The 23,650-nt window shown below is 35.3% G+C and overlaps 2 protein-coding genes across 2 annotated transcripts; both read left to right on the top strand.

Annotated features, from left to right (window-relative positions):
* Positions 1-9,823: 9,823 nt before the first annotated feature.
* LOC138333819 (uncharacterized) lies at positions 9,824-15,298 on the top strand. Its single transcript, XM_069282434.1, has 10 exons — positions 9,824-9,967; positions 10,278-10,405; positions 10,875-11,010; positions 11,311-11,416; positions 11,930-12,121; positions 12,410-12,519; positions 12,910-13,018; positions 13,162-13,378; positions 13,723-13,812; positions 14,257-15,298. Exons 1-10 carry the CDS (start codon positions 9,912-9,914, stop codon positions 14,409-14,411), a joined length of 1,299 nt encoding a protein of 432 aa, XP_069138535.1. The 5' UTR covers positions 9,824-9,911; the 3' UTR covers positions 14,412-15,298.
* A 5,004-nt stretch (positions 15,299-20,302) lies between these two features.
* LOC138332821 (alpha-(1,3)-fucosyltransferase C-like) lies at positions 20,303-21,786 on the top strand. The gene has a single exon (XM_069280777.1). The coding sequence runs from the start codon at positions 20,307-20,309 to the stop codon at positions 21,519-21,521; it is 1,215 nt and encodes a 404-aa protein (XP_069136878.1). The 5' UTR covers positions 20,303-20,306; the 3' UTR covers positions 21,522-21,786.
* The last annotated feature ends 1,864 nt before the right edge of the window (positions 21,787-23,650 follow it).

The following is a 23,650-nucleotide window of genomic DNA, read 5'->3' as shown; positions in this document are numbered from 1 at the left end:
CCCGGGGGCAGGAGGGGCGGAGCCCCTCAGGGGAAATAGAGGTAAATCCTTTAAATCACTACAAGTCATAGAGTTCTGAATGGAATGTAACCAAATTTGGCCACAAACATCCTTGGGGGAAGGGGGAACAGAACTTGCATAAATTTTGGCTCTGGTCCCCCGGGGGCAGGAGGGGCGGGGCCCAATAGGGGAAATAGAGGTAAATCCTTTAAATCGCTACTAGTCATAGAGTTCTGAATGGAATGTAACCAAATTTGGTCACAAACATCCTTGGGGTAAGGGGAACAGAACTTTTATGAATTTTGGCTCTGATCCCCCGGGTCAGGAGGGGCGGGGCCCAATAGGGGAAATAGAGGTAAATGCTTTAAATCGCTACTTGTCGTAGAGTTCTGAATGGAATGTAACTAAATTTGGCCACAAACATCCTTGGGGGAAGGGGAACAGAACTTGTATAAATTTTGGCTCTGGTCCACCGGGGGCAGGAGGGGCGGGGCCCAATAGGGGAAATAGAGGTAAATCCTTTAAATCGCTACTAGTCATAGAGTTCTGAATGGAATGTAACCAAATTTGGCCACAAACATCCTTGGGGTAAGGGGAACAGAACTTTTATGAATTTTGGCTCTGATCCCCCGGGTCAGGAGGGGCGGGGCCCAATAGGGGAAATAGAGGTAAATCCTTTAAATCGCTACTTGTCGTAGAGTTCTGAATGGAATGTAACCAAATTTGGCCACAAACATCCTTGGGGGAAGGGGAACAGAACTTGTATAAATTTTGGCTCTGGTCCCCCGGGGGCAGGAGGGGCGGGGCCCAATAGGGGAAATAGAGGTAAATCCTTTAAATCGCTACTAGTCATAGAGTTCTGAATGGAATGTAACCAAATTTGGTCACAAACATCCTTGGGGTAAGGGGAACAGAACTTTTATGAATTTTGGCTCTGATCCCCCGGGTCAGGAGGGGTGGGGCCCAATAGGGGTAATAGAGGTAAATCCTTTAAATCGCTACTTGTCCTAGAGTTCTGCATGGATTGTAACCAAATTTGACCACAAACATCCTTGGGGGAGGGGGAACAGAACTTGTATAAATTTTGGCTCTGGTCCCCCAGGGGCAGGAGGGGTGGGGCCCAATAGGGGTAAATAGAGGTAAATCCTTTAAATCGCTACTTGTCCTAGAGTTCTGCATGGATTGTAACCAAAATTAGCCACAAACATCCTTGGGGGAAGGGGAACAGAACTTGTATAAATTTTGGCTCTGATCCCCCGGGGGCAGGAGGGGCGGAGCCCCTCAGGGGAAATAGAGGTAAATCCTTTAAATCACTACAAGTCATAGAGTTCTGAATGGAATGTAACCAAATTTGGCCACAAACATCCTTGGGGGAAGGGGAACAGAACTTGTATAAATTTTGGCTCTGGTCCCCCGGGGGCAGGAGGGGCGGGGCCCAATAGGGGAAATAGAGGTAAATCCTTTAAATCGCTACTAGTCATAGAGTTCTGAATGGAATGTAACCAAATTTGGTCACAAACATCCTTGGGGTAAGGGGAACAGAACTTTTATGAATTTTGGCTCTGATCCCCCGGGGTCAGGAGGGGCGGGGCCCAATAGGGGAAATAGAGGTAAATCCTTTAAATCGCTACTTGTCGTAGAGTTCTGAATGGAATGTAACTAAATTTGGCCACAAACATCCTTGGGGGAAGGGGAACAGAACTTGTAAAAATTTTGGCTCTGACCCCCCGGGGGCAGGAGGGTCGGGGCCCAATAGGGGTAATAAAGGTAAATCCTTTAAATCGCTTCTCGTCATAGAGCTCTGAATGGAATGTAACCAAATTTGGCCACAAACATCCTTTGGGGAAGGGGAACAGAATTTGTTTAAATTTTGGCTCTGGTGCCCCGGGGGCAGGAGGGGCGGGGCCCAATAATGCTACTACTGTATTTGATCATGATTATTTTGACCTGCCATAATGACCACCTCTGTATAAAGACCACCTGACTAAATGGTCATTTTAACACATACATTGACCTGTATGAGACAAACTGTACATAACGACCTTTTAGTACCTCGGGTGATCTTTATAGAGGTTTGTGTTAGATTTTCTCACGTCCATCTCGCGGACAGATCCCGGCAGATGTGTAGGTCACATGGTTCGCTACATTTACAAACATAATGTTACACACAAGCGTAACTATAATCAATGGTTTGACAACTTCCAGGCTTTCATGTTGCTTAACCATAACAACTTCTAACTGGTCATGGTTTGTAAACATGGCAATGATTGGCTGATTTTTTTTATCACATAGCCAATAGATAGAACAGCTGTGTTAAATTTTAAGGCACATTTAATGGAACAGCTGTAATAAAGGCTATACATGTGTTGAGATGTAAAGAGGTATTATTGTCATAGAAATATGTTACTGTCCTCAAGTGTAAAATATAATGCTCATTATCATTAAGAACTTAAATAAAATCCTTGTTTTTAAGGCTACATTCAGATGTAAGGCATTACAGCATGGTAATACAAAAGAATTTAAAAAAAATTTTAGTTCATTTATTAAAGATGAGAACTTAACTGATATTTTGTTTGCATGAAATATTGAGATCATATCTTAATCTAAAGTAATTTAATGTTTTGAATTTCACTTGTGATTTTTTGTTACCTACTTAAATAGTGACTGACTTGACCATTTGCTCCCAATATTCATATGTAATACACAGCACATGTTCATACTTCAATTTGCATATTAAAGAGTTATCTGCCCTTGCGGGTAGGTATTGATTGTGATGTCATGTGTTTGCACGAGTAAAGTCATACTTCTTGGAAAAAATGACGTAAATTGCTCCCACAAAATAATGACGTCACAATGGATACTTACCCGCAAGGGAGCTAACTCTGTAATATGCAAAAACAGAATGTCAACCGATTAGTTATGTGGGTCACCATTTACATGGCTTTAACTTAAAAAAAGTATTAAATTTTGGCAGCGTTTTTAATTTTTGCAATTCGTCTGTTTAAGGGTATATGTGATTCAACTATTTCTCACTATTTCATGGTTCAGATTTATGAGCTTATACCTGTAGCAATGTGTTACGTAACCGCAAACGTATAATCCCCGCACAAATTATTGGTTGTACAGTATATGAACATTTGAAAAGAATGATAATTGAGATGAATTAACATCTAACAATGTTGCTGTATATTTTCTGTAACATATTTTTGAAACACATTGTATATAACTTATCCAGAACATTTAACATGTGAAATAGAATACTAAACATATCATGAATAGTGCATTCATTTAGTTTATTTGCGTTATATATGTCCAATAGCTATTCAGATATGCCGGTTAAGGGGACCTCAAGAAAACAAACTTAGCTATAACCTTTATTTTGTAAATGTCATTATGTGTGTATGCAAGTCGCATTGGTCAATTGTATTCGGTAATCCGAATATTGTCAAATGTCAGACACATTATCCACTCACCCAAAATAACTTTAGTTAATTTACTAGAATATAAGAAATTGATGAATAATGTTCCAATGTTTGAGGTAGTGAATGTTTGGGTTTTAATAGGGCATACTGACTAGTACATTGTACACGGTCTGATACCAGTAACTGGGAAACAGAATTAAGTTTGAGGCAGATTTCTTTGTACCAGTAGTCTGTTAAATCTTCTAAAGGTAAAATTGGCTTTCTTTGTTTCATATGCATTAGGCTGTATTTGTAATACACAATAAAATCAGAATTGTTTTCTATGTGGGAGTTGGAGGTCATTGGACGACTTATGTCTGATTGGTCGATTTAGTCATCATGTTGTACTGTCACAGGAGAGGAGAAAATGTAGCGGCCAGACCGGGATTCGAACCCTGGACCCTCAGCACACTAGCCGAGTGCTCTACCGACTGAGCTACCTGGTCACCGATGATCGACCCAGTCCAATCCTATTACAGTACGTCGTATCACCCCTGTATTACAATCAGATCAAATTTACAATTGACCACAGAAAACCGTTGGTATTGTGTATGTGCTGTTTTAGACCTAATCCAAATACCAACAACACAAAAACCCAGACAATAAATAATCTCTTTCATTTCCTCCTTGCTGACCTAACTTGAATAAATAATATTAATTTCTATTAAAAATCTAGCTTGTAGTTGATACTTAGTTAAGTTATTTCTTTTAGCTGACGTTTATTTAAGTACAGGGTTCTGGGGTAATGCAATATAAAATAATTGTTATTAAGTGCTCATATATATTTTTGTTGTATAAAGTAATTAGTAGAGTTTTACATAGAGCATGTGTTTCTAGTGTGAATAACTGTGATAAAGTACTGTAGATCCTCAATGAGTAGTCGCAGAACGAGGGTGTGGAGGCAATGTGTTGACCAAACTCATTGTGTTGCTGTGTTTTTGAATCAAAGACATAAACGGCATAAGCTGAAATATGTCTGTAAAAAGTCATTTTTACTTAGTAAACAATTTTAGGGAGGTCACAATCTATTTATAGATATACAGGAAAGTCAACCTACAATGTGAGATAAACAAAACAAGATATAAGGGCAGGTAACTCTTGACCAGGTACCTTTTGTCAAAACAACAGCCACTGTGTGTTATTCCTCCTGATAAATAGGAAAGTATTTTAAGCAGACAAAATTAATGCAACCATCGTTAGACGATCATCAAAGGTTCAATCTCGCAATCCTCGGTAGGCTACCAGTAAAATTTTGAATTTCACAATTATCCCTTGGATACCATTAAAAGTTAGATCCTTGCTTTCTAGGTCTAATACCTATATACTACTTGGTGTCTAGAACACAAATTAACATGTTCATTAGCCGAGGCTTTTGGTTCTTGAAGTGTAACGTAATCAGAAGCCTTGGCTAGCGAAGATGACAAATTAAAAGAGTTGCACAAATGAATGGAAAATTCAGACAATTCAAGTTTCATTTGTTCTACTTAAACTTGACACTATGGAAACTGTAGGGTAATAATATAAATCTCACAGCCTATCTAACACTACCTGAGTTTTACTGCCTACATGACTTAGTCTATTTACTAGCCTCCCTTCTCACTGTTAATATAATGGGTTAGACTTTAACTACCACATTCCCGCACACACTGTATCTCAATACCGTTATATCTGTATATTATGGTAGGTTTACAGGTTCTGGAAATACACTTGTTTTCTCGTGTATAATATATAAATATTTTTACAATAAATTCTTTTGATGATATACGAGTTTTGTAAATTTAGAATTGGTGTCAGACTTATTTATTCAACTACATGATGTTACATATGATAAACTATATATCTAGCTGAACTATTGTATTGAAGTGAATAATCTTACCGCTAAGAATCATTTATTGTATATTCTGTGTTATGTACATAAGTCAGTTGTAAATAGGCGATTACTTGTTATATCATCGGTTAACTTGGTGGTTTTTTCCTACAATATTAATGACGGTATCATAGTACTGAGTTTGACCAAATGAGGGAATTTGATATTAGCACCCCCATCCCCACCCCCACCCCAACCCCACTTTTTGAGGCCACGTTAATTCCAATCACCTTTAAAAAATGTAATGTAAATACATGTCTGCATCTACTGAAAATATGAATACCTTAATTGCAGTTTAACATTATTTTCATTTTTTTATTTTTTTAGCTCGCCTATTCGAATAATAGGGGGAGCTTATGTTGTCACCCCGGCGTCGGCATCGGCGTCAGCGTTGGCGTCCCATTTCACATTAAAGTTTTTGAGCAAGTTTCTGTTTTGTCTATTGTTTAAGCTTAAGTCATCAGGAATGTTTATGATTTTATTTTCCTAATGTGTATGGATGCTGAACGTGATAATACAACCAATTTGGGGCCCTTTAGGTTTTTTTTTGAGTCTGTTAATTTGTCATATTTCCATGTTTAAATAGTAAATACTTGAACATCAACTTCTTCTGAATAGGCGAGCTTTGCTGTTCTCAAACAGCTCTTGTTTCAAAATGATTTTTGTGTTACTTTGAACAATAAATTTGTGAAAAGTTATAAATTTGGTCCCAGAAAGCACCAGGGATACTTTTTGGGTTTAATACAGTAAAACAATTACCACCAATACCTTGTCTGAAAATAGAAGACAGCATTCAGCGCATCCAGTTGACTTTTGACTTTTTTCAGTTTCAGAAGTCAAATCACTATTTCTCAGAAATCTTAAGAATCAGAACAAACATGTATGACAAATGGACATGTACTTCAAATTCAAGGCAAAAACATACACTCTCTATACTCTGAACATTACAGGAGACAAAATTTGAACTAAAAAATATTCTTTGTAACTGTACAAATAAAGATGATACACTTGTGTTAATATGTATATCGGTACAATATAATAGACTTAATATGTATATCGGTACAATTTCGTGTTTCACGAAATGTCAGAACTTTAAGAGCTAAAATATGATATTATGGCCCTAAACAGATTTGTAAATTACTCTAACAATATTTATGTTATTTAGAGTTACCTTCTCTTGGGAACAGACAACCATTGTTATGAACACATGTGATTTTGCCTGATTGACTTCCACAGTTTCAGTGAGGTGGTTTATAATGGCTAGTATAGATGGTAAGCCCACATACATCACCCTGTAAGTGGTCCTTATCCAATTGTTAATTTATAGTTGTGTTTCATTGTTGCTGTTTGCAAGTTTTGTTATATATATATTCTGTTATTTTTTTGTCTGAAATATGCTAGCGAATGTTGCTGCTTCCTCAGATTCTGTAATAAAAAAGTATCACTAATGATTGTAGACGGCCACTCTTTCTTCCTGTCAATTTTTATAATGAATAAAAAATGTCTATATTAAACAAAATAAATTGTTAAGTTAACCATTCACTGTATAATGTGTCTCAAACATCTGAATATTTGTCTCATTTCTTGAAATCAGACAGCAGAACAGCAGGCCTAGTTCATGCAGACTTCTTGTTTGACAAATAGCTATGTATTACCTAGTTTAAGTGTTTTTCTATCTGGTTTCTGAATTGTTTTAAAATGTCTAACCTGTAGACGGTGGTTGTCTCCCCTTTTCTTGGTGGTCTCCCTTTATGTGTTATACTATGTTGCTATGTCAACCATTTCTAAGTCAAATGATGCCACCAAAGTTTATTTCATTTGCTGCATAAGAATACGTAACTTATAGATGTCTTGTAAAGAATATAAATATGATGAACAAATTATCAGAGATTTATAAATAAAATACGACCAGTATATATATGATATCAAGCTTTGTTGTTTTTAAGTGAATATTATGCTTATTAGGTCATCATGCATCGTCAGTCGTCGTGCGCCGTCCGCCATGCGTGAACTTTTCATTCAAACGACTTCTTCTCAATAACCGAAAGGTCTAGGGTACTGATATTTGGCCTATAGCATGTTAGGAGGAACGGCTACCAAGCTTGTTCAAAAGAATGACCTTGACCTTCATTCAATGTCACAGGGGTCAAAAAGGCTACAATCTTTAAATGACTTCTTCTCAAGAACCAAAAGGCCCAGGGTACTTATATTGGGTCTGTAGCATGCTGGGATGAAGGGCTACCAAGATTGTTCAAATACAAATTATGTACATGACCTTAACCTTCATTCAATGTAACAGGGGTTAAATAGGCTAAACGACTTTTTGTGAATAATGAAGAGGCCTAGAGACCTGATATTGGGTATGTGGTATGCTGGGATGAAGAATTACCAAGTTTGTTCAAATTAATGACCTTGACCTTCAATCAAGCTCAAAGGAGTCAAATAGACTAAAATCTTTAAACGACTTCTTGTAGATAGCTAAGAGGCCTAGAGATTGGATATTTATAGCATGGTTTGGATAAGGGACCTTCATTCGTGGTCTAATTTATCAAATACACATGTATATCAGAACCTGAACTTCTTCTATCAAAAGTTCTTTTACATTGTCTTAATCGTTTGCTACTACTATATTCTTTGAGGTGTTGTATTGTGCCAATAGTCAGATGACCACGATCCGCGGAGAATTTCCCTATAAGGGTACAAAGCAAGCGTTTTTGTAGTAAAAAAAGTAGTAAACAAGTCACGTGCTTATATGTACCCCATTCATGTCATCGACCGAAATATATGTGTGGGAAAGTAGTGATCACGTGATTGTGTGTTTACTTCCAAATATAGCGATTTCTCTGACCTGTTATTTGGTATATATAACTTGTCCTTTTGACGATCTTATTTTTTTTGTGTTATATTTATCTATTCTGAAATCAAAAGTAGGTAAACTTAATTCAGAATTCTACGAATTTAGCCGGGGGTAGCCGATAATCGCTGATCCTAGATTAGACGGTAAGACCGATTGAATTGGTCAAATCGCATTATAGCATTGATAGATAAAAGGTGGAAATGACAGTTTTATAACTCATTTCATACCATTATTTAAAGGAAAACAGTACATATGTGAAGTCAAAATGTATATGCATGCAATATTAATCACATTTAGGAAACTTAATATTTACATTTAAATCTCTGATATGTCCAAGTGTAAATCAATTTTCGCAACAAAATGACTAGCAATATATTAGCTATCACTATATTTGGAAGTAAATACATAATCACGTGATCACTATTTACCAATAATGCAATTCGATATTTAGGCCAATAGCATGAACGAGGTATAAACACGTGACTTGATTACTACATTTTACTACAAAACATGAAATTCCATGTGGTTCCCGACTGTGGAGGTAAAAACCAGTCCAGTACATTTCAAACGTGCCTCGAATATTGGAATTTCTCCACTTCAACACGTATTTCGAAAAATGATGTGCATGCACGGGCTTATGTGCTTACATTGCAGCTACGTATACGTGGGCCTGATCATAGCATCAACAATATGAAAGTAGGGAATAAAGATGTTACCTATATTTTGGGAAATGATCTTAATTTTGCTAATTCTAGATTATGAACAGATCTTCTTGCATGATAAAAGTGAACAAATTTCATATCTTCCAAATGCACATTCATTGAACACTTAGAATCAAAGATAACGTACCTACCTGAAAAAATATCTTGAAATTAATTCATTTCCTATGACATCACGAGGCCAAAAATATTTGATATTCCCTACAGATGTTGTATCATTTTTTCCCGGTGGCTTCGATTATAATGGGTACTTAAGGCTAATTGTTAAGTATACCAGTAACCAGTGGTGTCCCTCAGGGAGGTGTCTTTGGACCCGTAATCTTCTATGTTTTAACAAAATACCAAAAAGTCTTCAGACTCGAGAAGAAACAATGCCTGCAAAACATCATAGATAAAGTGGTAAAATGGTCTTAATAATAGCTAATGACACCAACCTTACCAAATGTAAATGTATGAAAAAGGGAAGCAACTAAAAACCTCCCAATTTATTATCCAAAACAAAAATCCCCAAAGACCATTTAAAGAGACTTTCGGACCAAGTTAACTCGGCAGCACAAAAAGCTAACCGTATCATGGGTGTTATTTTCAAAACTTTCACATATTTGGATATAGATATATTCCGATCTCTTTCCAAAGTTCTAGTTCGTCCACACCTTAAGATACACCATTTGGTTTCATCTTTTTTAAATTGCAATCGATTGCAATCAAAAATGTGCAGCAAAGAGCAATTAAAAAAACTACCTTACAAAAACATACGGATAACTTTGGGTCTCTCGACCTTGGCATACAGACGTAAGCGCTGTGATCTGAGTCAACACTACAAAATTATCAATAATTCGGAGCGCAGCCTAGCGGAGAAAAGAAAACCTACGACAGACAATCCAATAATATCTATTATGACGTCACTTTTATTATTACGTCATACTGCTATTCCCTAGCTACGACATATAGAGTCAGCTGCGAGAACGATATTACAACCATCCTTGAGTAAAAATTCGTCGGTAAACATGGAACATATCATGATACCGGATATTTCTAGAATTGCGCGCCTCACGCGAAAGACGTAAGTTTAATTAATTGTCTGTATTTAAGATAAGGAAAACTCGGGGTTGAAGTTTGAGTTACTAATTTCCATGTGCCGCCTCGGGAAATAGACAAGTCTCGGGGAAACCAGAAACTTGCTATTTATCCCTCAACCCCATACTTTAACTGCATACTAGTACACGTAAAGTTTCGCTTACAATTAACGCATCCTTTTCTGAAATTTTGCCAAGGTATTGTCCACTTCATTCATGACCTTTTCATTTTTTTTTATACTTTACGTTTTAATTACCATTTATAGTATGCATTTAGTTCCACTTTCTTATTTTCAGCATTGATAGATTTGTTTCTATGACGGAGGCAATTTCTGACACCAAAGAAGAAATAAGATGTTTTGTAAATACTTCAAAGTTTGCCGTATGTCGGGCAGTCATGATGGAACTGTCGAGGAAAACTTTGGGTAAGTCGAAATACCATTCAAAGTATGGAAAACAGCTGGGTAGGCCGTCCTTTAATGACAACGCGAGGGTTAAATGACCCTGACTGTTACTTACCTTAACTTAGATGACAACCAACCAAATACATTCATTTATATAATATATATTATATTACTTAGGTTTTGCGTTTTGATTATACTATATAAAATAAATAACATTATACTTGTTTTGTAATGCAAGTCCGATGCAGGCTTAAAATATTGTACGTGTAGTTGAATCTGACGAACAAATTTCTGGGCGTCAAAGTGTCGCACATGTACATGTATGCGATATCGACGGATTGCCGGAGCCGCCAATTATTAAGGCAATACATGCACAGTACAATTATATTACAGTGGCGATTTGGCTTTTCAGCAAATTCTTATATTTTCTTCAGATTTCGATCGCCATTTAGACATTTGTGTATATTTGATAGCCTTATATTTTCTGCAGATTTTGATGGTCTCTTTGACATTTTGGAGAAGGTAACTCTGGCCTTGGTATCAGACGGTCTACCGTACCCCTGTGTAACTCGTGAGTTACCAAACCTGACACGACAACAGCAAGACGATCTCCTCAAGTTCCGAACGTAACTCAATTCATCAAATATAAATATATATATATACTGTTAATCGGGAGCCTTCGGCACTTTCCGTAAACAAGAAAGTATTTTCTCGTTTACGAAAAGTGTCGAAGATTCCCAATTGCAAATACTATCTTTTCAATAATACAAGTTCCAGACTAAGTGAAATCCCCAAATACTGTATAATAATATAAGTTTCGGACGTGGATGTAAATCAAATCACCAGTTACTGTATTTTAAGTCAAATTAATTGAATAAAAAATGCGTTGATATCAATAGTTATGCTTGTAATCCTTTTGTTTTCAGGTTTAACAAAGTTACAGTGAAGGAACTGAAACAAAAGATAACATTACTCCGCCTATTGATCAAGAAACACAAGCAAATTATGGCTACATATGATAAATACACACAGGTAAGTATTATATGATTAAAATTCCTAAAACATGTAGCATAGTCCAAGATTGCCACCTTTCAGCTGTTTTTTTTTTTTTAATTTTAAAACTGATAATAGACAAATATTAGAATAAGCAGAACTGTCTGAAAATAGCGATCACTAACTTGAGCTGTTAAAATATGGCATGATCATTGTTACCTACATCCCTAGAGGCCAAATTGCTTTTAAATGTACTTTGTACATCAAGCAATTCAATTTTCTAATTCGAATATGACTGCCGTCCCAAAAACTCTAGAGAATGAGATGACTCATCAGATAATATTTCAGGAAGGTTTAAGTCTAAGGTATATGTTAATAACTTATGTGCTGTCACATTAGGAGACTTTTGAAAGTTAAGCATGTAGCTAAAATGCAATGCATAATACTATGATAACTAGGCCTAATTCTAACTTGTACAGATATGAACAAAGTTATTCAGGTGTACCGAAGCTCTTGTACTGCATTTACACCAAACAACATTGGTGTCCACAGGTTAGCATCAAATGTGAGAAGAAATTGACAGCCATCATGTATCGGCTCCATGGTCCGACAACCATCAAACCGAAAGTGATGTCTTCTCTACTGAAGAAACGTGACCAGGCGCAAAAAGCCTTCGACAAAGCGAGAACTGCACTCCGTGTCCAAAGCGAGGTGGAGCAAAAGATCCGAGCCAGGATCAAAATCGTAGGTGTTGTTTTGTCAACAAACTAAGTTATCATATGGCATCCGTTGGTCGTTTGGAACCGAAGATCAAATCTCGTGATTCAATTCTAGAAATAATTTGCATTACTTTCTCTAAACCACAACTCTGTGAAAAATATGAAAAACTAGCAAAAAATGATTTGTTTTTTTTATGTTAGAATAAAACTAATAAACGCAGCTAATAAATATACAGAATATATTATTTTATTTCTGGCTACTTCTGTTTCTGGTGTTCAGTGGCTGTAACATCACGAATGATTCTATTTACAGACCAGTGACGACATTGTATCGTCTATCACAAACCAAATTGTGGATCGCCTAGATTACGGCATCGAGCGCTGCCTGTATGACATCATAGACTCAATGACGCAACCGGAAATGTAAGTACATGTAGAAATGTCATGGAGTCCAAGTGACCACTTTACGACACACAGCTTTTAAGGCCAACTGCGTTTCCGTAACGAAATCAAAAGTTTCTTTAAAACAATATAACGGCATTAAAAGATTTATATCGATGACCATAAATGAGGCGACAAGTAAATGCAGGATTCCCTGATAAATTTATGTTAGCAATAAATGGTGCGATTCAGTTGTATGTTTCTGAATTCAAAAGTTAGCATTGAGTTATGAGTAATTGTTTACATTTATTTATTTGACGTTTTTATTGCTTGTGCCTGTACTTTCATTCGTGCTTAACCACGCGGTATAGTATTATTATTTCGAATATCAAATGAAAGAGACAGTAAATGATAAATCTGATCGATTTACAGACACCAGAGAATGGTCAAGCTGGTCCAACATATAAACAAGTATGAGATGGCCGACAGAGTGGTCAGACAATATTCGGACACCTATGGCATGAGGGTCATCGTACAACCGGTAAGTATTACAGAGTGGTCTCTTAGATGTCGAGGTTGCGAGATTGCGATCGAGGCGGCCCTAACCGGTCATCATACAGAATGTATTAATGGAATCGGGAAATGAACCCTGGGATAATTATTGTTTTTTGTTTTATGTTTCAGAGAAATGTGAAAAACGACGTGAGTATCTCCGATATCTCAAGTAGTGCCGAAAGCATTGGCGATTCGGCAATTGTTGAGGAACTTCACTCTTCCAGTGCAGAAACCAGTCAAGGTCCCTCATCCGGTGGTGCCAGTAGTTCCGGCGAAATCAGCCATGACACCGGTTACAGTACTGGTACTGTGAATGACAAGAATGACTCGAACAAGCATGTTACAGGTAACATGGTCCTAACATAAATTGTGTCGAGTTGGCAATCAGTTTCGGTTATACGCCATGGCATGTTCAAGATATTTGTTGAAGTTTGATAGGCCAACAAAAATGTTCTAAAGTACTTTTAAAATATATACACTATAGAAAACTTTGATTGAACCTGCAATAAAACGATTGTTGGTAATGTACTTTACAATAAAAGATTATTTTTTGTACGAGGCGATCACTTTGTATACTGTATCTTACAACCCTAATTAATTTTACCGAAAACTTTGAATGTCAATTTCGCTCCCTGTTGAAACCTTTAAAAAGTATTGATAATTCTATAAGGCAGATAATTCATTAAACAGTTTTAATGAAGCGGAAAGTAAAAGAGGTCAAAATTCAAGTGAAGGTGGATTCGGACCGATGGCTCCCTGGATTTATTGACATCAAAAAAGGTAAGAAAGTTTGATGGGATTTTATTTTACTCTGGCGTCAATAATTTGGCTTAATTCTAGATGAAATTTTACACGCATTGTTGTTACGTCATGTTTTATGAACACAACGTCATTTTGTCGTAGAAAAAATGTAACTGTAAAATGCAATATTTGGAACGAACAGAACTTGTCAATGAATTTCAGATCGTAATCTAATGCAACGAACAATGTAGACATGCATTTGTTTCTGTCGCTACTTACATTTATTTGATTAGTGTTTCTCGTTGTATATATCATGATTTAAAACAAAAAACGTCAGATATTGTTCTAAAGTATGTTGTTTGAGTATGGTGACATACTTTTGTCAAAACAAAACAAGATTGATATTTGGCGCCGAGAGATGAGAAATATGTGTCACGATTAAAGATGGGCGTAAAATAAGAATCAATTTGTGTTGTTTTCCAGGAATGGAGATTCAACAGACAGTCCGAGGAGAAGACGAGGAGATAGCCTTTGGATATTACAGGTCCAGCAAGAAATCCCAGAAACAATGGGGATTTTACTTCGTGAACCCTACATTGAGTTTGATGGAGCTCTTAGACTGTCGCGCGCGCAAATGAATTTTGTGATAGAATAATGGAGAAACTTATTGAAAAAGAGGACAAATTTTATTTGGAGAACATTACAATTATGTTATAAGATAAGAAATAAATGGAAATTATGAAGAAGGATGATGACTTGAAGGATGTGGATCATAATATACGCCTCCGTGAGAACTAGTGATCGATGGAGCAAATGAAGAACCTCAAATGTGATGGAGAATATGAAAGGAATCTGCAGAGAAACGAGTCCAGGGAAATGCCGAGTTGAGCTGGCGCGTTTTTATACGTTCAAATACAGTTTATATAGCGATGTATACATTGATCAGTTTTATGTTATAACATATTTAAGTCAATGCAAGTAATATAGGTGATATATGGGTATATAGACATTAAAACTATAGACCACTAGGAATGTCACCTGGAAATATGAACTTTAACTCACGGAGAACCTGGCAAGCACAGGAGAAACCAACTTCGCTAGCCAAGGCAGACTATCGTATTGAAAACTCTTGGCTAGAAAAGTTGAAGAGGAGCGTACTGAAGGTTTCATACAAATGTTACCAAGTTCAAGCTAGAGTAATGAAGGTATGAAACAGTGAATAGAAATGAACTTACTGAATGTACAGCTGGGTCTGAATGTCCAGCTTGGTCTGAATGCCCAGCTTCATATCCATTTGGTTTACGTATATAGTGGACATAAAGGACTTATCGATTATTCATCCCATCATTAAACAGTTTGGATCCTGAAGTTTATTGTCGTGAGCTAGTAAGAACTACATTTAATGTACGTCTGTTGGAGACTTATTTTTTTTGTATCAAATTGATCATGAATGGAATTTAGATATGTTAGTCGGGACGCTGATTCTGAAATATTTACTATGATAAAGTGAAGAATAATAAATGAAATGGTGGTTATATCAAAAGTAAGATTTTTCTTTCTTATTTTTCTTATTATCATTTGTTAGGTGTCATTTTGACTATGTAGTCGTTATTTTTCTTCTTTATTTAATTCCTTGGTAACATGAATTAATGTTACAATATGTAAAGAGGCTGTAGTTTTGTAGATTATACTGGTAAGGTATCGAACTTACAGATGTCACTATGTTTACTTATGTTTATAGCATGTAGTAGGAGTACTCCAACAATGTTAGAGGTATAGCACGACATGACACTTTTGGAACATTACGTCGTGTCTAACTTCTAACTTCCGATAGGCCATTTACCCGATGCTGAGGGTAACATTTTCAAAGTTTGGATTATGATAATATAAAACGTTTAAATCAAATTTAAATCGTCATCAATGCCAAATACCTACCTCCTTTTCATAAATCAACAAGTATTTTGACAAAATCAGCCGTAAAATCCATTTAAAACAAATATTTACATCTCCTAACGTAAACTTTCATGACCCAGACAAAACTTCATGATGAAAGCGATCCGGGCGGTAAATAGAAAAAACGAATTGCAAAGTCCCCAAAACGCTTGATCTGCCTTTACTTTTACTTGCATTCTGCCCGCTTGAATTCACTTTCCGTTTTTTGTAGAAACCAGCCGCCATATTTAAATCTAGGTCAAAATGTTACGGAAAGAATTCCACATATCTAATCCGCTATTTACTATTTTATGAGGCTTCAAGTTATGGTGTTCCTAGATAAATGGAAAAATTAATACCTAAACTGTAAGTACACATCAATGTTATCACTGTTAGAGCAAGAAATATTGATATTATTGCACTTTTCCTTCCGCCTTCATCTGACGTCGGAAACTGCATCAAAGAAATAACCCTTCGGAAATGAGAGTCGATAGTCAGCGAAATAACGTCCGATAAAAAAAACGGCTGACCAGTCGACTCTCATGTTATGGGAGTAGTCTTAACAAAGGCATAAACATCGAATCATTTTTGACCTTGTCAGGAAAATGGCGGTTGTAGATTATAACATACAAATAATGCATGCATTGATCATCCTAATTGATACCAACATACATAGCCAATGTTACAATGCCATCTGAACACAGCGGGAATAATTTTATAAAGACAAAATGTTTATTTTAAAAGTTTTAATGCATTTTGCTCCAAATACAGTAGTTACATATTTTTTCTAAAACTAAACTTCGTTTCATGGTCAGTGTTCATAAAAGTATCTAATAGACGTATTTGAGATGCTTTACTTGCCTTCTCATGTTTGTTAGTTCCCTAATGACCTATCAGAACGTGTTGTGGCCTATATAGAGACCGCAGAACCAAACTATCCCCCATAGACAATAATGTTAACTATTGCCACTGTTCGGTTAAATGAAGTTTTCAAGCCTGGTGTTTTATCATTTATTTTTAATAAGATTTTCTCACACACTAGTGAACAATGTTTTTGAAGGCCTGTAATTTTGCTAAACTTTTAGGTTACGGCTACCATCTAAAATTTTCCACCAAACATACGAGTATACCAAACTCTTTAGTAGATATGCACTCTAGATTATCTCCCTCTGACAAACCAGACTAGAAAGAATTCCTATATTTTTTTTATATCATCCTTTATTTCCCAACTCACACATTACAGTTTTTGGAACTGACTGATACAACATAAAACCCAACCAACCAACAGGGTTCAAAACAAATGAAATCCTATCCAAAAATAGAAATTCAGGGAAATAATTTTGGTTTGATTCTGCGGTCCCGCACGCGATAGAAGACACCAGAGGAGTTTGATAACAAGATACTTAAAATTAAATAAAAACAACCTATAGGCTCTAAGACTAATCTGAAAAGTTACAGTATTAAGAAAACAAATATGTAAACTTTAATAAGTATTAATATTCCAGCTATTTTTTCACTGAATATTTTATGTTAATTGAATACATTATCACAGAAAAGTTACTCTCTAATGCATTAAAATTGTACGTGGATTTTAAAATCCTATATAGTCCAGTAAAAATGCGAAAAATGCAGGCCTAACCTCCAAATAATTATAACCAAATTTGTTTTCTGATTTTGGAGTTGGAGGAACTTGATATTTTAACATGGAAAATATCCCCAAAAAATACATGTTAGGAAGGAAAGTCGTATTTTCAACAACCGAAAATATGAAAATATAAAGAATCACACTTTTGACCAAGTTAAGAGTACAATGTCTGCTAATTTTGCGATATTTGAAATGTGAAATCGGGTATATTGTAAGACATGCCCTAGGTTAGTACAAATAAGTTGAGGTCATATATTAGCAGAAACATATATATATATATATGTATACATGTTTCTGATATAAGTACCATCATTGTAGATTATAATTCATTATATCATTATCATATCACTGATTTTTTCACCATAAAACCTTTATATGTCACTACGAAAACTGTAATAAATAAATACACGTATAATGAATGCACATGTCTTACTTTTTAATATGTATAAATTTAATACCTCGCGAAATTTATCAAACATAGTTTTACATACATATAATAACTTTTAGTAAGAATGATGTTTTCAATGACTACTGAGATAATTCGCGAAAATAAAGCCCCGCGAATGAGTTCCAAACAGTAGATCGCGAAAATGTTACATCCGCATTTTTTACAACAGTTTGATGTAATAACATTGTTTACTTAGTCGGCACCTGAGATCAATGTAAAATGGACAAAACAAAATAAAAGGAAAGTCATCTTCTATATCTCTCAAATGACACTTGATACAAATTCTATTTCTCTTCATATGACATTGTGATATCTCCCTGTTCCTATATTTAATCAATGAACAAATATCCTAAACTTATTACATTTGTTTTTATTTATTTCCAATGGGTTTACACACATAGAGTTCTATACAATGACTATCTATCAGGTGTTGGTTTGAAAAAGGGACTCGGTTTCTTTTGATAATACATTATGTATGTCTTGTCTTGAAGTATCAATTAGTCTCTATTCTAATATTTAATACGCAACGCGGAAAGATAATGAAGGTTCAAATATGTAATGTCCGTCTGCTTTTATTTCAACCAATATCTGAAAACTTGAAATGTTCTACATCAAATCAAAGGGAACCGTCCTAACTCACAGTACATCAAACATAACACGATCTTTACTTTATGGACACTTTCTACATTTCAGACGCAGAACTAAGTATACTGTTAACATGGGAAGCAACTACAAAGAAAAACGTATCTCTATTCAATCAATGATTTCTTAAAGATAAGAATAATGAAAATAAAGCTTTTCTTGCCTGGTCTATTATTTGTTTCCGTGTTTTGCTAATTACTTTGCGAGCTGAATATTCGACATGAAAGTTAATTCGTCATGACTAAGGTTTAATTTTTTGTATTGTATGGGTAGTGAATAGAAAATTGGGTTTCAAATAACGCGTGTTGTTAACTGTAGTGTAAAGAAAACGAGGCTACATAGGTATGTGGACGTCAGATCTGTCCTATCAAGCTCACTGGAATGCTGTCGTTTGTATTGGCTACACTAACTATAATCAGGACAAACCAATACGTTTCTCTTACGTACATAGAAGCATAAAAGACCGACGATCGAATATATATACCTTTATTGGTCATGTGTAATTTGCGTTATTAACTATTTTACATTTCACCCGATAAGAAGGACGGAAACCGACGCGGATTTCAAACTTAGAAATCTCTCGAAGGGCCATGTAAATACTAATTACAATTTACTCTCGTCTGGAAATTCAATATACATGTATATATGTGTATATATGTTTTCGTATAAACTGATCAAACTCGTATATTAAAACCATTTATCATAATTTTCTTCTTGAATACTGTACCAGACCAAGTCCAGTTGAAATTCGTTATCTATATACAGCTATATTGATTAGTTGTGAGATACCCATGCATATAATATAGAATTTTAATGAGATCAATTAAGAATAAAAAATCGATCGAGGAAGAAGTTCGTCGATAATTTTTCTTATGTCAATATAACCATATATTAACCGAAATAAAAATGCTTCAACGACTAAAATGCTCAAATAGCACGGAATAGCATAATTATATAAGATGATTACTGCAAAACTTCTTCTACTATGAACATAGATTAACAGTTAATAAGTTAAACAATAAATATTGAACACTGTATAACTACCACTTTTATAGAAACATCCAAATACGTGGTTATAATGTTGTAATACGGGGTTTCAAGATTCAAAACACCTTGGGTAAAGTACAATTTACGGTCGATTAGTCTAGACTGGCTTCCCTGCCATAGTATCAATTCTCTCCGCTAGGCCCCCTATCCAGTGAAAAAATACTGAAATGTTACAGTATTAAGAAAAAAATATATATAAACTTTAATAAGTATTGATGTTCCAGCTATTTTGTCACTGAATATTTTATGTTAATTGTATACAATATCACAGAAAAGTTACTCTCTAATGCATTAAAATTGTTCGTGGATTTTAAAATCCTATATAGTCCAGTAAAAATACGAAAAATGCAGGCCTAACCTCCAAATAATTATAACAAAATTTGTTTTCTGATTTTGGAGTTGGAGGAACTTGGTATTTTAACATGAAAAAAATCCACAAAAAATACATTTTAGGAAAGTCGTTTTTCAACAACCGAAAAATATGAAAATATAAATAATCACACTTTTGTCCAAGGTAAGAGTACAATATTTGCTAATTTTGCAATATTTGAAATGTGAAATCGGGTATATAGTAAGACAAGCCTTAGGTTAGTACAAATAAGTTGAAGTCATATATTAGCAGAAACATATATATATATATATATGTATACATGTTTCTGATATAAGTACCATCATTGTAAATTATAATTGCGAAAATGTTTATTTTAGCCACCAACCCAACTAATAAAAGAGTTGTAGCAAATTTACAGTTAACCCTTTAAATAAAGGAAATTACTTTTCTCCAAAGTCATACCTTTATATCTTTTCAGATTACCAGGAATGACGTTAAGGTCATGGTTTATCCTCACGACCCTTTGTTCCCTTTGTATGTTGATGGTGATAACATTGTGTTTAAAACATGACATTAGCACCATGAGATTCAAGGTTAAAGCTGTACAAAGTGTGATTTTTAAGATGTCCGGTACAAGAAATTACGAATCTACATGTATAAACGCCTTCATGACCAAGATTATACTTTCGCACGGCCACAGCAGGTGGATTGAAGAGTGGGTAGGGCAAAAATGGGGAACATCCGATGTTTTTCGGTCGTGTCCATCGTCTAAAGATTGTATCCTTGTCAATGACAAATCCTTGGTCAACCTGTCAGATGCTGTGATATATTCTTGGAGAGATATATGTAATGCAGACTTGAAAGAAAAACAAAGACGAGTTTGGATTTTATTTGACTTCGAATCGCCAGATTACTTTGGAAGGTATTCAAGAAAATCCTGTTGGCGAAATGACGTTGTGAATTGGACGTTTACATACAGAAGAGATGCAGACTTTACATTAGTTCATGGCAAGTTTGTTCCGCGCCATATTGGCTACAACGTGAGTGATTATTATCAATTATTGCAGGGAAAAACAAAACCAGCTGTAGGCGTTATAAGTCATTGTAAAGCCCCTTCAAAGAGGGACGACTTTATTCTCAAGCTTCGGAAATACGGCGTGGACATCGATATCATCGGCAAATGTGGCAATCTCACATGTGGTAACCGGAGAACAAACTGGAAAGGAGTTTGGAATGTGACGGGTGGTCATGAAGATCACTGCTTTGATGTTTTAGACCATAAGTATAAATTTTACCTATCCTTGGAAAACGCATTATGTTACGATTACGTCACAGAAAAGTCTTTACATCTAGTGTTACGTCGACAGATCGTGCCGTTGATCAGGGATGGTGCAAATCGAACACTATATCATCCACCACATTCTTATTTAGACACCAAAGACTTCAAAAGCGTAGAGTCACTCGCAAAGCGACTTAAATATCTATCAAATAATTTTGATGAGTACTTGAAGTATTTTGAATGGAGGAAGCATTATTCTATTGAAACTATAAGTGGTGTGTTACAATCCGTGTACTGTGAAATGTGTCACAGGATGCATCACCAGGACCGTTATAAACGACTCTATAGAAATACACACGACTTTTTAACTAAATCACACGACAAAAACCACAAAAGTATATGTGAACATAATACAAAAGTTTAGAAAATCACACTGTTGTATCGGACATTAGTCCTGACCGGATTCAGCTAAAATACAGCCGAATTCAATTTACGTGTTTGATTAACTAACTCAATACTGTTCCAAAACAGCGTCAAACATATGCATGGGCGATAATCTAATCTAACTGTCACTGAATTTGGTGCGGGACACTAACTTTTAAAGGAAGGCTATTATACATTGGTCAAAAGCGAGTGAAAAGTGAAAATATTTTCACCATAAAAGTTTATATGTCACTACGAAAACTGTAATAAATAAATACACATGTAATGAATGCACATATCTTACGTTTTAATATGTATTAATTTAATATCTCGCGAAATTTATCAAGATCATAGTTTTACATACATATAATAACTTTTAGTAAGATTGATGTTTTCAATGACTACTGAGATAATTCGCGAAAATATAGCCCCGCGAATGAGTCCCAAACAGAAGATCGCGAAAATGTTACATCCGCAAATTTTTACAACAGTTTGATGTAATAACATTGTTTACTTAGTCGGCACCTGAGATCAATGTATAAAATGGACAAAACAAAATAAAAGGAAAGTAATCTTCTATAACTCTCAAATGACACTTAGTACTAATTCTAATTCTCTTCTTATGACATTGTGGTATCTCCCTATTCCTATATTTAATCAATGAACAGATATCCTAAACTTATTAGGAACTTCTATTTACGGATGAAAATCCCTTTTGTTATGGTTCTCTTTTTTTTGTAGATTTCCATTTACGGATGGAAATCCCTATTGTTATTGTTCTGTTTTTTCTTCTCATATTCTTCTTATTTTTTTTCTTATTTCCACAAATCTTGTTAGCAGGCTATCTCCTGAACGGAATACGGTACGACGCTCAACTTTGGACTTGTTATGTACATATATGAGATATTGAAATGTACGTTCGAGGTTTTACAAAAATGTTCAAGGTTAAGGTCACAGACGTAACAAACTACTTTTTTCGAACAAACTTAAAACGTTCATAACTTCATAACCGTACGCTGTACGCTATCCCCGTTAAGTCATTAAGGTAGATCGTGACATAGCGCGTGTTTTGTGCATTACATGTTATCAGAGATTATGTCAAGGTCAAGAGTTCGCTACGGGGTCAAACAAAATAAAAAAAACCGTTATGGAAGAGCATGCTCTCAGAACTGTATAATGACAAGTTTCAAGGTCATCTGATACAAATTGGCGGAGAAATAACCCTTTGAAAAAGGCGATTTCGTCGTTTTCCCGCCAAAAATGTACAAAGTTTCAGCGCTTTTAATACTTTTAAAACATACATGCTTAAATTTTTAATAGACATTGCATGACGAATGTCTACAGACTTGTGCTTTTTCATTGACCTTAACCTTAAATCAAGGTCACAGGGGTCAGAAAGATTGAAATCATTTAACGACTTCTTCTCAATAAGCGAGAGGCCTAGAGACCTCATATTGAACCTGTGGCATGCTGAGATAAAGGGCTAAGGTTTCTTCAAATGAATGACATTGATCTTCATTCAAGGTCACGGAGATTAAATAGACTGAAATATATTCAAACGACTTCTTCTTAAAAAACAAGAGTCCTAGAGACCTGATATTTGGCATTTGGCATGCTGAGATGCAGGCCTATCAAGTAGATATTGGCTCATGAAATTGGCAATTTGATCATCAAAGTTAAATACGATCGCGCCCGGTCATGAAGATCATTTCGAATTGCGTCCTTTTGGCGATGAAACTAAAGGTATAGAATGCATTTACAAGACTGCATAAGGACAAAAATTTTGAATACAGATGTGCTTTCACGTTTTCAAAATATTAATATATAATCGTTCTTTGAATACTGGTAGATTTGACCGCCACTGAGGCGCACAGTGTTACGTGTTAATGACTACATATAAAATATACAGAACTTGTTTATGCAAAAGCGGTGACTCTATTTCACTGTACACACAATACAATGAGTCAAAATTGTATTCCAATTGTTTTATTACTGATACATCTAATTCAAAAGCAATTAAATCCTACTGCAGATTTTTTCATCGCCTTTAATAGTAAAATGTAGTGTTAATTTTTCGCACACATATTGTATAAACATTTATCTACAAAAGGAATTGGTTTTCAAGGTTAT

This window comes from Argopecten irradians, chromosome 10 (assembly GCF_041381155.1).
Source record: "Argopecten irradians isolate NY chromosome 10, Ai_NY, whole genome shotgun sequence".
Taxonomy (NCBI): Eukaryota; Metazoa; Mollusca; class Bivalvia; order Pectinida; family Pectinidae; genus Argopecten; species Argopecten irradians.
This window is presented reverse-complemented; position numbering and strand designations above follow the sequence as displayed.